General features: G+C 38.7%; 1 protein-coding gene and 7 non-coding genes across 8 annotated transcripts in view; all 8 read left to right on the top strand.

Moving 5' to 3' along the window:
- Positions 1 to 16370, top strand: part of LOC126874973 (dynein beta chain, ciliary-like) — a 45550-nt gene that overhangs the window by 28408 nt on the left and 772 nt on the right. The window contains exons 15-17 of the mRNA XM_050637527.1: positions 1185 to 1460; positions 3662 to 4067; positions 4966 to 5282. Coding sequence (XP_050493484.1) covers positions 1185 to 1460; positions 3662 to 4067; positions 4966 to 5282 — 999 coding nt within the window. The remainder of the gene's footprint in view (positions 1 to 1184; positions 1461 to 3661; positions 4068 to 4965; positions 5283 to 16370) is intronic.
- Positions 6106 to 6224, top strand: LOC126875282 (5S ribosomal RNA). The gene has a single exon (XR_007693322.1). It is a non-coding gene; the product is annotated as a 5S ribosomal RNA (ribosomal RNA).
- LOC126875281 (5S ribosomal RNA) lies at positions 6434 to 6552 on the top strand. Its single transcript, XR_007693321.1, has one exon. It is a non-coding gene; the product is annotated as a 5S ribosomal RNA (ribosomal RNA).
- LOC126875280 (5S ribosomal RNA) lies at positions 7716 to 7834 on the top strand. Its single transcript, XR_007693320.1, has one exon. It is a non-coding gene; the product is annotated as a 5S ribosomal RNA (ribosomal RNA).
- On the top strand, positions 8044 to 8162 carry LOC126875279 (5S ribosomal RNA). Its single transcript, XR_007693319.1, has one exon. It is a non-coding gene; the product is annotated as a 5S ribosomal RNA (ribosomal RNA).
- Positions 9326 to 9444, top strand: LOC126875278 (5S ribosomal RNA). Its single transcript, XR_007693318.1, has one exon. It is a non-coding gene; the product is annotated as a 5S ribosomal RNA (ribosomal RNA).
- On the top strand, positions 10608 to 10726 carry LOC126875277 (5S ribosomal RNA). Its single transcript, XR_007693317.1, has one exon. It is a non-coding gene; the product is annotated as a 5S ribosomal RNA (ribosomal RNA).
- LOC126875276 (5S ribosomal RNA) lies at positions 11890 to 12008 on the top strand. Its single transcript, XR_007693316.1, has one exon. It is a non-coding gene; the product is annotated as a 5S ribosomal RNA (ribosomal RNA).

The following is a 16370-nucleotide window of genomic DNA, read 5'->3' as shown; positions in this document are numbered from 1 at the left end:
TTTTCTTCCGGGGTAGGGAAATGATTTTTTCTTGTCGAAGGCCCTTGAGCTTTTTTTGTAAGTCGTTCGTTTCGCAGGCCAAGTGGACCCTGGACCTTTCTACGGGCATTTTTACGGCCATGGGCCGCTACAATTTTTAACTTTATTATCTGCTTTATTGTTTGAATTAACAATTAGAAAGCATGATGATTTGTTTATATATATAGGATATAAAACGTAATTAACAATAAGATGCATCTAAGATGTAGTCGTGCGTACAGAGATCGATTCAATATGTATAATGGTTTTATGATAATAACCAGAGACTGTTTAATACCAACTTTGAGATATTATGCAGTATATATTAATATGAATCAGAAATAGTAACAAAACTTAAATTATTTGTAATAGATGCACATATGACTCTATATACTTGGAACACTTATTTACATTTATCTTATTTTTGAATTGTTCTATTTATTTTCTTTATTTTATTTTATAATTACTGTAATATATAATTATTATAACTATTATTATTTATTAAACATAGTTCCTGCCTTTCGGCTTTGGACGACTTCCGGTTTACATACTTTCTGACATTACTACATAAATCACCTTACAGTACACTTATGCTACTTTGTAATACGACATATGTTACATTGCACTTCGTTATTTTGTCCTAACCCTTCTGCCTGTCGTTCTTTGGCCTTTGAATCTAGCTGTAATCTCTTCTCTTCTCCATTATCTCTTTCAGCACTGCTAGCCCCTCTCCTGTCTCCTTTAGTGTCTCTTCCAGTCCCTTTGGTCCCCCTGTTACCTTACATTCTTCCAGGATATGTCTCATATCTTCCTCTCCTTTATTGCACAGCCTGCACCTTCTTTCTTCCTCCTCTTTCCAGTGCTCCCTTGCCTTAGCTACGTTGCCGCATCTAAATCTGGAGAGCGTGCTTCTCTCCTTCCATTTCATCTTCCCTTCTAGGTACTTTGGGGTTTCTTCTCTTGCTATATTCCTGTAATACCTATTATACCTCGATTCTCTTATCCTTTTCTCTCTCTCCTCTGTTTCCTTCTTCCTTCTTTCTTCCACGATTTGGTCTGCTGTTAACGGTTCTTGTCCGTTTTCTGCTTCCACCTGTTCCCTTCCCTCTCTTACTATAACTATTATATACTCTATATTTTATATATACTTTTTTATTACTATAAAGGGCGATAAAAATTTGGGACAAAGAAGTAGATTATGACCCTCGTTTCCGGCTAATTCTACAAACGAAATTAGCTAATCCTCATTATAAGCCCGAGATACAAGCTCAAACTACTCTTATCAACTTTACTGTAACAAAAGATGGTTTGGAGGAACAACTTCTGGGTGACGTTGTGAAAGCTGAAAGACCTGATTTAGAATCCAAAAAAGCGGAATTAACTACTCAACAAAATACCTTCAAAATTACCTTGAAGAGATTGGAAGATGATCTTTTACACAGGTAGGTATATGATACAATTTTAGGTGGTATCCTATGTGTTGCGAATTATCAACAAGGTTTTTTTATTTATTTGTTGAAATTACAATCAATTCTCGCGTTGAGAATTTTCAGTAATTTTTCTGGCGTGGCGCAGTGACATGGCTGTTTATTTACAATAAGTTAATACTTATTATAGATAGGTATAATTTATAAGTATTATAAGTAAGTGCATATGCTTAATTTGGATAATTAAATGAATCTAACGTTTAGGTCTAGCGGGTAGTGCCTCTTCAGCCTGCGAATCTGGTCCGTCGTATCGAGTAGTCCAGTGATTAGGGGGTTTCGGTGTTTGTTGATTCTTTTGCTATATCTGTCGCTATATTTTGCTATTTCCTCTTTGACGGTGGGTATCTTGAGGTCGCGGTGTATTGTTTCATTGGTTACATACCAAGGTGCATTATCAACTAGGTGGCGGCCAAAATCTCGAACATACCGTCCCCCTTGAACGGTCACATTCAAAAGTTTTCATTGTGAAGAAGTATGTAATTGCGCATAGTACATTTTGATGAGATATGGATTTACAAAAGTGCGATTATGGAATGAATATGTTAAATTCTAACATCTATGAACATTTTCCATCCTTCATACAGAGTTCTGTATTCGGCTATGGTTTTTGCCAACTTGCTGATAGAAAATCGACAAGATAACAGTTGGGAGTACATGGGACAAATGACATATTAGATGTGTTTAAGCTGACTGCGATGAATTACCCATATTCGAACGCAGGAGATTGTGGTGCCGTGTATGGCACGACGTGCAGCTACCCATTGGGCATTCTTCAACAGAGTGTGTGCTACACAGACAATTGAAGCAAAGGTTTTTTTTTCTCTCACTAGTTTTGATCGCTCGGGTACGGACGTTGTTAAAAATTTCTTGCAGTATCGCGAGGCATGAGATCTATTGCAAAGGTTGCACGTGATTCGAGACTGTGAGATGAATGTTTAGTTTGGAGTCCGGTTGGATTCGTGCAGTTTGCGTATGCCGTCTTGTTCCGGTAACGTAAATTATCCCGACGGGTTGTAGAGTGTGATAGTGTTTGATATGATGATGCTGTAAGTTCTAACATCCCGCAGCGACCGTCTAAAAATTTGAACAGTTCTTCGACTATTGGGAAGGGTGTGTTTACTATCCTTTCCTTCCATTTTAACTCGGTCTCGCGATCTAACTTGGATGTACGCAAATAGAGCAGCACTGCATCCGCGGTCGGTTGTTTGAGCGCCTACAAGACTCTATAATGAGTTTCTATCTTCTTTGAATAGGATTATAGGTCTTGGTACGATGTAAAGGCCGCTGTAAAGGAGCCATGTAAAACAATGTCTTTAAATGGTTGACTACGATTTCGTTGTATCTCTTTTGTAAAATCTCCCATGCTATCGAATAATTTATGACTCTATTGTCTAATGATGCTATTGCGTTAGCATCCTGTATTAGGCAAGAGCGGAGATAAATGAATCGCTTACAGTCGTCAATACGTAAATTCTCGTGTACTATGAAGCGAAATTGCACCGCGAGCCTTGGCCAATCTTCACAGAATCCCGAAAATGTACATAGCTGATTTTTTAATAATGCTATTTCATTGTCGGCTGGAACCGAATATGGTGTGCCCAGTGAGATTAGCGTACTATCTGTTGGCTCTCTTATCCGCATTTTTGTCTGTTTAATTATATCTCGAGCGCGTTCTTTACAGGTATAAAATGTTGCTTTTAGGTTAAGGTATTCCTCTATTGTCTGCCCATAGTCTGTCTCGTCTAATTCGCTATGGGTTTCTTTAAATGGGACATATTCTTTTTCCAAGTCGTCTAACGTATATCGAATAGGGGTTGCTGACCTTCCTTCATCATAGTATCAAGTACCGCATATTAAACATTTTGTGGAAAAAAGTCATTAAAATTTAATTTTCATTTAAATGGTAGCCAGTTATTAATAGATCTGGAAGAAATCTCCAAAAATGAAGTGAATAAAAAGTATCAATTTTTAATTGTTGTGATTACGAATAACTATTAACTATTATTTAATATTTATAATATTTCACTCGTAATCAAAATCTTTTAATTAAAGATATTAACTGTTATATCTCAACTTTCAAAATTTGTCTTATGACAGTTATGGTGTGTGTTTACAAATGTAAATATCATGACATAATGTTGTGTTTCTTTTCAAAGGTTATCGACTGCTGGGCCAGACATTTTAAGCGACGTCGATCTCGTGATCAATCTCGAAACCACGAAAAAAACTGCTGCGGAAATAGAAATAAAAGTAGCTGAAGCTAGAGTGACTGCTGTAAAGATAGACGAGGCTCGAGAAATTTATCGTCCTGTTGCGGCTCGAGCCAGCCTCTTATATTTCGTTTTAAACGATTTGAACAAGATCAATATGCTCTATCAGTTTTCTTTGAAAGCTTTCAGCGTTGTCTTTCTAAACGCAATTAGATTTGCAGTAGCTTCGGAGGATTTGGCTAAGCGCGTGGCTCTTTTAATGGATAGCATCACTTATCTAGTTTTCATTTATACAAGCAGAGGATTATTTGAAGCCGATAAATTGACCTTCCTTTGTCAAATGACCATTCAGGTAAATATTTTATAATTTAGATCAGCGGTTCTCAATCTGTGGAACCCGCCATCCGTGTTGCCAGATCCAAGGGATTTCTTTTTCTTGGTTTTGTTTTGTCACTATTCCTATCTTATACCTAGTAATTACTGTATTACTTATACGCTTCGTATTAGTAATTTGTATAAAACAACCATCTTCCATTAGCTACATTGCAACATATCCTTAATACTAATTACTGAACATCGAATATAGATATATATAATGAAATATATATACGTTAAAAATATATATTTGATGGAATCTAAATTAAATAAACTTTGGTGGATATTAAAAATTCCATATTGTTTTTATCATCTTATCAATTTATTTACTAATTTATTGATTTCATCGAAATATCTTTTCAACGAATCTATTGTTTTATCACATCAATAGGGTCTTTGTTCCACCAAATATCTTTTTTTTTAATTGCCGAATCGGCCAAAAAATCGTGTCTTCTGAACAATTAGCCTGCACTTGACAAACAGGTTGGTGCCATAGGATAGGTGTTAATATGATCTTTTTATTTACTGCATTATCAATTGTATGGAATCTCATTTACTATACTATATACTATTTTACTCTACTATATTAGATGTGATAATTATAATTGGTATAATTGCATAATTTATTATTAATCTTATAATCGAGTTCAATAATACAAACCAAACGGTTAGATACTTCTAACAAGAAAAGAAAAAAACGTTAAAATAGCGATAAATAACGTAGTATATTGATTAGAAAAATTTTGCATAGAAGTGCAAAGTTTACCAAAAAAATCTTCCTGGGATAAACTAAATCATACGAGGGTAGCTTGCAACACTACATATCGCATTTTTCTTGCGACTAACGTCACATCGAATAATTCTATTTGTTTCAGATTTTTATGGAAGCAAAGGAAATATCACAATCAGAACTTGACTTCCTACTACGATTTCCGTATATTCCCGAGTTAACAAGCCCTGTAGACTTTTTAACAGACGTCGGTTGGGGAGGGATTAAATATTTGAGCCAAATGGAGGATTTTCAAAATTTAGAAAAAGACATAGAAGGTGCTGCAAAACGATGGAAGAAGTTTGTAGAATCAGATACGCCGGAACGAGAAAGTTTCCCACAAGATTGGAAAAATAAAACTGCTCTGCAAAGATTATGCATTATGAGGTGTCTTAGACTGGATCGTATGACTTACGCGATTAGGTATGTTCCTGTCATATTAACTCATTCGATACTTCACGTTACATTACAAATCCTAGGAATTTATTTTTTCAGTTATATCTTACTTGAATCATGTTATTCCTATAGAATTTCTGCGACGTCGTTTTTTATTCTAATGTCCTTTTTATTGAGCCATTACGAGCTATCATTATCAAACACATTCCTTAAACCCAGGTTAATGAGTGCATCATCTGCTATCTATGTACAGCATACAATCATCATAACCTGTTTCGGCCGTAATGACAGTTTCAGCATTTGTTTAAAAGTCTCATTAGTATCCAACCATTGTCCAGATTGTGTACGATTACCGTCTACTAAAATAGCCTCTTGACTGCGAAAGTGAGTGTCGCAGATTATCAATCAACCGTACTTCCCTAGAAAATGGGGAAAGCTAAATTAACAGCAATCATAAAAAAATAAATAAAAACCACTTCTCGTCCTCAAACCTGCGACCTCTAAGTATCCTACACAACATAAGTATTCGAAATAGTCATGAATAACCCCCTATAGTCTCCTTTCGCATAAAAAATAACGTAATCCTAAACAATCAATTCGGCTTCTAAAAAAGAAAATCTTCGGCTTCTAAAAAAGAAAATCTTCGGCTTCTAAAAACGAAAAGCTTCGGCTTCCTTAAGAATCGATTATTAATAATTTATAATCTAACCATCCAGAAAAAAGAATGTTTTGGAATTACACGACTATTACCTCACATTATATCGTTCTCATTTTGGCACACACCACCTATGTTTCTTTAAATATTCTATTTTTTGATCATCAGGAACAAATAAGAAAAGTGTTTACTTCAGCCAACGCTCAAACCGCGTTGAGTGCACTCGTTCTCGTCCGATCACGAAAGTTAAGCAGCGCTGGGCACGGATAGTACTTGGATGGGTGACCGCCTGGGAACTCCGTGTGGTGTTGGCTTTTTTTTTTATTTTTCCAATATTTTTTACCTTTCTTGACAATCTATTTTTAATAATCTACAATCGAAGCATCGAGAAAGAGAAATGTTTTAGTATTACGCGACCATTTTCATACATTGTATCATTCTCATTTTGGCACACACCACCTATGTTTCTTTAAATATTCTATTTTTTGATCATCAGGAAGGACTAAGAAAGGTGTTTACTTCAGCCAACGCTCAAACCGCGTTGAGTGCACTCGTTCTCGTCCGATCACGAAAGTTAAGCAGCGCTGGGCACGGATAGTACTTGGATGGGTGACCGCCTGGGAACTCCGTGTGGTGTTGGCTTTTTTTTTATTTTTCCAATATTTTTTACCTTTCTTGACAATCTATTTTTAATAATCTACAATCGAAGCATCGAGAAAGAGAAATGTTTTAGTATTACGCGACCATTTTCATACATTGTATCATTCTCATTTTGGCACACACCAACTGTAAATTCGGCCAATCGCGGGGAGACGTAGTCGCTAGGAGAAACGTCAACGGGGGTCGTAAATCCCCGTTACGATTATAACAATCGACACCACGAATTGATCGATCCCCTGATTTCCGTTGAGATAATAAGGGGTGATTGAGTTGGTATAACACTGGGATTCACAGTATTATAAAGTATATATTTCCAACACTTAGTTACACTGACGTAGAGAGATAAATAGTTAACAACTTGTCGCACGAAGATGCGATAGATATGTACGCTAGAGCAGGGCTCTTATAATGGAAATTAATGTGTCAATGGACTTAGCACTATGATATGTTTAGGAGAGAAGATGTATGTTCGACAACACCGAGAACCGACAAAAGATGTGCGTGAAGTATGCGACTCTCGCGCTATGTGTAGCCTGCCGCGTTAGGCGTTAGTTGATAGACTGTTTGTCGCTCTTTTGTTTAATACGGAAGAAAAGTTCGGTGTGGGTGTGCCCCTGTGCCTAAAGAACGCGGATTCGTTGGTCCCACTTTCGTTAGGAAAAGTGAGGGTAACGAACCGCGGTGTCGATTGGTCATGACCTGCACTACTGCTCGAAGGGATGAGTAGGGAGTCTCCTACCATCGTGGTGCGTAAATGACTGTGTGCGTGAGAAAAACCTAGCTTGTTTTATTACAGGGCTATTCGGATTTTCCTAATGGGTGCATACCCGCTTTCTCCGTGTTTTAAATGCGACTAATAAACCCAAGGACACCTCTAAAACCGACTGTGTTTCGAGCATATTTTTAAGCTTTAGCAATTCTTCAAGACAAACGGATTGAAGACATATGGCGAAACAATGCAGGGAAGCGAAAGTTATGGTGGGTCCTTAGGTTTATTGAGGGTCGAAGTGACGTTACGCAGGTCGGTTGTTGTCCGGTCGCGCGGGCTGGCGTGCAGATGTTTTAGGCGGCGTAACACCACCTATGTTTCTTTAAATATTCTATTTTTTGATCATCAGGAACGAATAAGAAAGGTGTTTACTTCAGCCAACGCTCAAACCGCGTTGAGTGCACTCGTTCTCGTCCGATCACGAAAGTTAAGCAGCGCTGGGCACGGATAGTACTTGGATGGGTGACCGCCTGGGAACTCCGTGTGGTGTTGGCTTTTTTTTTTATTTTTCCAATATTTTTTACCTTTCTTGACAATCTATTTTTAATAATCTACAATCGAAGCATCGAGAAAGAGAAATGTTTTAGTATTACGCGACCATTTTCATACATTGTATCATTCTCATTTTGGCACACACCACCTATGTTTCTTTAAATATTCTATTTTTTGATCATCAGGAAGGACTAAGAAAGGTGTTTACTTCAGCCAACGCTCAAACCGCGTTGAGTGCACTCGTTCTCGTCCGATCACGAAAGTTAAGCAGCGCTGGGCACGGATAGTACTTGGATGGGTGACCGCCTGGGAACTCCGTGTGGTGTTGGCTTTTTTTTTATTTTTCCAATATTTTTTACCTTTCTTGACAATCTATTTTTAATAATCTACAATCGAAGCATCGAGAAAGAGAAATGTTTTAGTATTACGCGACCATTTTCATACATTGTATCATTCTCATTTTGGCACACACCACCTGTAAATTCGGCCAATCGCGGGGAGACGTAGTCGCTAGGAGAAACGTCAACGGGGGTCGTAAATCCCCGTTACGATTATAACAATCGACACCACGAATTGATCGATCCCCTGATTTCCGTTGAGATAATAAGGGGTGATTGAGTTGGTATAACACTGGGATTCACAGTATTATAAAGTATATATTTCCAACACTTAGTTACACTGACGTAGAGAGATAAATAGTTAACAACTTGTCGCACGAAGATGCGATAGATATGTACGCTAGAGCAGGGCTCTTATAATGGAAATTAATGTGTCAATGGACTTAGCACTATGATATGTTTAGGAGAGAAGATGTATGTTCGACAACACCGAGAACCGACAAAAGATGTGCGTGAAGTATGCGACTCTCGCGCTATGTGTAGCCTGCCGCGTTAGGCGTTAGTTGATAGACTGTTTGTCGCTCTTTTGTTTAATACGGAAGAAAAGTTCGGTGTGGGTGTGCCCCTGTGCCTAAAGAACGCGGATTCGTTGGTCCCACTTTCGTTAGGAAAAGTGAGGGTAACGAACCGCGGTGTCGATTGGTCATGACCTGCACTACTGCTCGAAGGGATGAGTAGGGAGTCTCCTACCATCGTGGTGCGTAAATGACTGTGTGCGTGAGAAAAACCTAGCTTGTTTTATTACAGGGCTATTCGGATTTTCCTAATGGGTGCATACCCGCTTTCTCCGTGTTTTAAATGCGACTAATAAACCCAAGGACACCTCTAAAACCGACTGTGTTTCGAGCATATTTTTAAGCTTTAGCAATTCTTCAAGACAAACGGATTGAAGACATATGGCGAAACAATGCAGGGAAGCGAAAGTTATGGTGGGTCCTTAGGTTTATTGAGGGTCGAAGTGACGTTACGCAGGTCGGTTGTTGTCCGGTCGCGCGGGCTGGCGTGCAGATGTTTTAGGCGGCGTAACACCACCTATGTTTCTTTAAATATTCTATTTTTTGATCATCAGGAACGAATAAGAAAGGTGTTTACTTCAGCCAACGCTCAAACCGCGTTGAGTGCACTCGTTCTCGTCCGATCACGAAAGTTAAGCAGCGCTGGGCACGGATAGTACTTGGATGGGTGACCGCCTGGGAACTCCGTGTGGTGTTGGCTTTTTTTTTATTTTTCCAATATTTTTTACCTTTCTTGACAATCTATTTTTAATAATCTACAATCGAAGCATCGAGAAAGAGAAATGTTTTAGTATTACGCGACCATTTTCATACATTGTATCATTCTCATTTTGGCACACACCACCTGTAAATTCGGCCAATCGCGGGGAGACGTAGTCGCTAGGAGAAACGTCAACGGGGGTCGTAAATCCCCGTTACGATTATAACAATCGACACCACGAATTGATCGATCCCCTGATTTCCGTTGAGATAATAAGGGGTGATTGAGTTGGTATAACACTGGGATTCACAGTATTATAAAGTATATATTTCCAACACTTAGTTACACTGACGTAGAGAGATAAATAGTTAACAACTTGTCGCACGAAGATGCGATAGATATGTACGCTAGAGCAGGGCTCTTATAATGGAAATTAATGTGTCAATGGACTTAGCACTATGATATGTTTAGGAGAGAAGATGTATGTTCGACAACACCGAGAACCGACAAAAGATGTGCGTGAAGTATGCGACTCTCGCGCTATGTGTAGCCTGCCGCGTTAGGCGTTAGTTGATAGACTGTTTGTCGCTCTTTTGTTTAATACGGAAGAAAAGTTCGGTGTGGGTGTGCCCCTGTGCCTAAAGAACGCGGATTCGTTGGTCCCACTTTCGTTAGGAAAAGTGAGGGTAACGAACCGCGGTGTCGATTGGTCATGACCTGCACTACTGCTCGAAGGGATGAGTAGGGAGTCTCCTACCATCGTGGTGCGTAAATGACTGTGTGCGTGAGAAAAACCTAGCTTGTTTTATTACAGGGCTATTCGGATTTTCCTAATGGGTGCATACCCGCTTTCTCCGTGTTTTAAATGCGACTAATAAACCCAAGGACACCTCTAAAACCGACTGTGTTTCGAGCATATTTTTAAGCTTTAGCAATTCTTCAAGACAAACGGATTGAAGACATATGGCGAAACAATGCAGGGAAGCGAAAGTTATGGTGGGTCCTTAGGTTTATTGAGGGTCGAAGTGACGTTACGCAGGTCGGTTGTTGTCCGGTCGCGCGGGCTGGCGTGCAGATGTTTTAGGCGGCGTAACACCACCTATGTTTCTTTAAATATTCTATTTTTTGATCATCAGGAACGAATAAGAAAGGTGTTTACTTCAGCCAACGCTCAAACCGCGTTGAGTGCACTCGTTCTCGTCCGATCACGAAAGTTAAGCAGCGCTGGGCACGGATAGTACTTGGATGGGTGACCGCCTGGGAACTCCGTGTGGTGTTGGCTTTTTTTTTATTTTTCCAATATTTTTTACCTTTCTTGACAATCTATTTTTAATAATCTACAATCGAAGCATCGAGAAAGAGAAATGTTTTAGTATTACGCGACCATTTTCATACATTGTATCATTCTCATTTTGGCACACACCACCTGTAAATTCGGCCAATCGCGGGGAGACGTAGTCGCTAGGAGAAACGTCAACGGGGGTCGTAAATCCCCGTTACGATTATAACAATCGACACCACGAATTGATCGATCCCCTGATTTCCGTTGAGATAATAAGGGGTGATTGAGTTGGTATAACACTGGGATTCACAGTATTATAAAGTATATATTTCCAACACTTAGTTACACTGACGTAGAGAGATAAATAGTTAACAACTTGTCGCACGAAGATGCGATAGATATGTACGCTAGAGCAGGGCTCTTATAATGGAAATTAATGTGTCAATGGACTTAGCACTATGATATGTTTAGGAGAGAAGATGTATGTTCGACAACACCGAGAACCGACAAAAGATGTGCGTGAAGTATGCGACTCTCGCGCTATGTGTAGCCTGCCGCGTTAGGCGTTAGTTGATAGACTGTTTGTCGCTCTTTTGTTTAATACGGAAGAAAAGTTCGGTGTGGGTGTGCCCCTGTGCCTAAAGAACGCGGATTCGTTGGTCCCACTTTCGTTAGGAAAAGTGAGGGTAACGAACCGCGGTGTCGATTGGTCATGACCTGCACTACTGCTCGAAGGGATGAGTAGGGAGTCTCCTACCATCGTGGTGCGTAAATGACTGTGTGCGTGAGAAAAACCTAGCTTGTTTTATTACAGGGCTATTCGGATTTTCCTAATGGGTGCATACCCGCTTTCTCCGTGTTTTAAATGCGACTAATAAACCCAAGGACACCTCTAAAACCGACTGTGTTTCGAGCATATTTTTAAGCTTTAGCAATTCTTCAAGACAAACGGATTGAAGACATATGGCGAAACAATGCAGGGAAGCGAAAGTTATGGTGGGTCCTTAGGTTTATTGAGGGTCGAAGTGACGTTACGCAGGTCGGTTGTTGTCCGGTCGCGCGGGCTGGCGTGCAGATGTTTTAGGCGGCGTAACACCACCTATGTTTCTTTAAATATTCTATTTTTTGATCATCAGGAACGAATAAGAAAGGTGTTTACTTCAGCCAACGCTCAAACCGCGTTGAGTGCACTCGTTCTCGTCCGATCACGAAAGTTAAGCAGCGCTGGGCACGGATAGTACTTGGATGGGTGACCGCCTGGGAACTCCGTGTGGTGTTGGCTTTTTTTTATTTTTCCAATATTTTTTACGGAGGTAAGCTCGAGGCTGGGTGCTATGTTTAGTTTATTTGCGTTTAGTCCCTTTGTAACTGCAAAATCTAGTAGGTCAGGTATTTTGCTCAGGTCTCTCGGCCAGTATGTCCGCCTTCCCGTTGATAATATATTGAGGTTAGTGTTTCTCATGTAGTTTTCCAAGGTTCTACCTCGTGGTGTAGTGATTCTTGGTCCCCATAGTGTGTGCTTCGAGTTGTATATTTGATAAATTGATATTGATATTGATATTGATAAATTTAAAAAACATACATAATCATAATATTTTTGTAGAAACAATAACATTCCAAAAATCTATTCACCCTATCATAGCACGTATAAGAAATACTTAATTATTTTTTTTCCGTCTATTTCACAAATCTGTTATTTATAAAAAAGAGCATTAAGAATATCGGGAACACCCTGTATAATATTTGGTATTACTTTAAATTAAAATATTTCCTTTTTCCTTAAATTGTTTAAAATACTGTATCTCGTGAATTTATTTAGGTGCTTCGTAGAAGAAAAACTTGGTTCAAAATTTGTTGAATCCAGATCTCCACCTTTTCATAAATCCTTTGAAGAAACCAGTTCAATCACGCCTGTATTTTTCATTCTCTCTCCAGGCGTTGATCCGTTGAAAGTAAGAAATTTATCAATAGTTACAAACATTTTTTATGCATAACAGATCTGTTAATTTTCTTTTTTATTGACATAATATCACATTGGCTTATTAGTTATTAATAACCATTTAGTATTGTGTTATCGATCGAAACAAAAATCCAGTAGTTTGTTTATAGTCTATCAGGATAGTTTCCAAAAGCTTATCAAGATTCGTCTAGGTGAGCTGTTTAAATTTATCTGAGGAAAGGAAAAGAAAATTTGATTGAAGGTTCTTAAGAATCTTTTGTGTTCTTTTTTGTTAAGTACTTCGGGCCTCCAAGGTTCTGAGCTGAATATCGTACGGTCCCTTACAATCTGCTTACTAAAAGGCATCACTACTTTCCCCACTCCGTAGCAAGATCCTTTAAACGAAGTCTACTTTTTATTCTTCTTCCCATTCGCGACCAGACGCGCGCAACCGCGAAGTTAAGACACGACTCTGCGAGTACAAAGTATATGGAAGGCATATATATATGTCGAGTCAAAGTCCAAGTCTAGGCCCGAGTCGTCCTCGTGGCGGGGGCGTGGGATAGGTAATGATTCTTCACTGAAGCTATCCATTTTCTTACACCACTGAAGTGACTTTTATTGACACACACAAAGATGTTAGAAAGTTGACGCAAACTCACACACTCGCGACACTAGTGACAATGGTCTTAGGTTCGCTAAGGAATCCGCGTACAACGGGATGGTAGTCGTACGTACTCGCAGAATCTAAGTCGGATTCTTTGTTAATATTCACTGACCGTAAGGCGTTAAACTTCTTGTCGATGAGATCGCAAGAGAGAATGACTTCCCGTCCCGGTGATACCGCATATGAAAACTATGATGGGGTGTGTCTAAGGACACGAGATCATCGGATTCGTTGGGGATAGCCTACGTTCGGAAAGTAAGGGAAATTGACGTTGCTGCTAATTGGCCAATCTCCATATGGGGAAGGTTGCTAGTGGGAGACGTCGTTCGTGGAAAAATAGGTCTCTCCTGTCTTCCTGTAACTGGGACAAAGACTGTGTATCTGTTGGGGGGGATTTTAGGTAACTAGATATTAGTGTTTATAACGGTCCTCGGGCTAGCCGATCACGTACTGCGGAGACGCGTCGACATCTGGTAAACATCTTGCCCGGAGAATAGGATCTGCGTGTGGCGAGCTACGGGACAGAGAGTTCGTCCCGTTGACCGCGGCCACGTTCGGCGACTAATGTCGCCTTGAGCCCAAGCTCATTGTCACAAGTCTCAAACAAATACAATTGGGTAGAGTGACGGCAAATCGTTTAATTACAACTGTAGATTTTAATTACAATGTTTTTATGGATTTACCCGAGATTTCGGAGGGAAAGCACCGGTGTCCTCTTATCTCCGACATGTATATATACGTGCTATTCACACGTGCAATATAGTCGCGCGCGACTGAACGCCATTTTGCTGAGGATTTTTTTTATTTATTTATTTATCTAATGTATAGCACTATTAACTTATAATAATAATAATAATATATATAATGTATAATATTGTATGCAATATATAACTGTAGTATCTAAATAGTCTAGAGTAAGGACAAGAAAGGATGTTCTATTTGAAGTGAAGTTCAGTATTATTTTAACAAGCAATACCCAATGCAAAAACTGACTACAATATCTTCGTAATCCTTATTCTCACACTGGGCTCACAACTTCTGTCTTCCCAGGTCAAAAAATGCTGACCCTCAACTCTCGCAACTTTCTCCCACTCCTTTACTCATTTAGCTTTGACGTCACCAAGGCACGCTCTCTCTCTCTCTTTCTCTCTTCCCCAGCACCCTTACGATTCTTAGTTTATACCTTAAATTTACAACTTATACTATCTCGAGAAAACTCGAACTTAAATATATGTAATATCGAAAAATAAGGATAGAAATTTTTTTTTTCGATTACTTACAATTTATTAATATTAAATTGAATATACAAATATAAATTGGACAGAGAACGATATTTAACGGAAACTAAATGCAATACTCGTATCTATATCAAATAACTTTACAGTTATTTGATCACTCTCGTCACAACGAATCTAATACACACTCTCTCTCTCTAACAACTCTATCAATTCTCACGACTCTACTCTTCGACGACTCGAAACCTCTAACGACTCTACTCTTCGACAACTCGAAACCTCTAACGACTCTACTCTTCAACGACTCAATTCACTCTGATCTTCGCCAATACACTCCTGCCCGGTCGTGCTCGTTCTTGCTCTCGTCCTCTCACACACATACACACTTTTCGGCTCACATACTCTGGCCTCTCGATTGCCACTCCTTGAAATATGAAACCGTACCTCTGTTTTGACGCTGCTTATCCTTTCTCGCGTCGCTGTTACTAGGCGCTCTTGGATGTAAACAAACCACGAAAGACGACGTACACGGTTTTTTCTATTTTCAACCGATCTCTAATTCAAATCTATTCTACGATATTACATATAAGATAGTCCAAGTGTATATACCCCTTTCTTTTTGATATTACATACCGCTATATAGGGCGAAACTATAGAAACGTTATCTATCCTCGGATTTCTATGATTTTAGGATATGTTATAGAAATATTTTGAACAACTTTTACCTTTATAGTATACTGTATATAAAGAGTGAACTTGTTTAGTTTTCAATATATTGGCAAGAGACTACCAGCTCAATTATAGTGTATTTCTGCCTATAGATGTTCATCTCTGACAGCGTATGCGTCGGTCTGGTTACCAGTCGTCGGTCACTTATCTTCTGTGTATTAACAATTACTCAATTATTTAATATTTGAACCCAATACATTGATGATATTCACTTATAATCGAGTTATAAGTTACCAGTCATAACAGACTCTTGTAGCCTCGCATGTGTACGTTGTGCACGAAGCCTTTAAACTCGCCCAACCCTCGTTTTAAAAGAGAAGATAAGTGACCGGCAATCGGTAACCAAACTAACGCATAAGTTGTCACGGTTGCACAACTGCAGATGTAGAATTCACTGTAGTGATATCGATAGTTTTTCGTGCATATCCCGGAAACTGAGCGAATTCACTTCTTATATAGGAAAAGGTTATTTGAAATATCGATTTCCACAATACTTTCAAAAACATGGAAATCGAAGACTAGTTAACGTTTCTGCAGTTCCACCTACCAAATCATATTCTCTTCGACGCTATTCAATTTTTATGCGAAAGATTTTTCCATAAAGTAAGTAATTTTGTAATAGTTTGAAATGATGAAGTTAGATGCTTCATCCTATTTAGCGTAGATTATCATACGTTCAAAGGAATAGCTTTCTGTTTGTTCATTAATATGGCATTACTTAGTTTTTATCTAATTGGGAAATGTAAACATTTTCTAATGTAACTTCAATGTAAGAGCTAATGAAATTTTAAGGTCATTTTCCAAAAGAACGGTTTATTTGCAACCCATGGTTCCTTGCAGATATTACGTGATCCATTAGATATCCATTACACGATGTCATAAAAAAAATTTACCTTTGAAATTCTATTGTACGGTATCTTTCTTTAATAAATCTGCACCGATCTGAAGGTGTGGGATCATCTATCAAAGTCATGAGATATATATAATTCATGAATACCCTGAACAACCAATAACCTATAAGCAAACTGCGCAACATTTAATAATTTTTCTTTAATGCAATATAAATGTAACACC

Source organism: Bombus huntii, chromosome 17, assembly GCF_024542735.1.
Source record: "Bombus huntii isolate Logan2020A chromosome 17, iyBomHunt1.1, whole genome shotgun sequence".
Classification (NCBI taxonomy): Eukaryota; Metazoa; Arthropoda; class Insecta; order Hymenoptera; family Apidae; genus Bombus; species Bombus huntii.
This window is presented reverse-complemented; position numbering and strand designations above follow the sequence as displayed.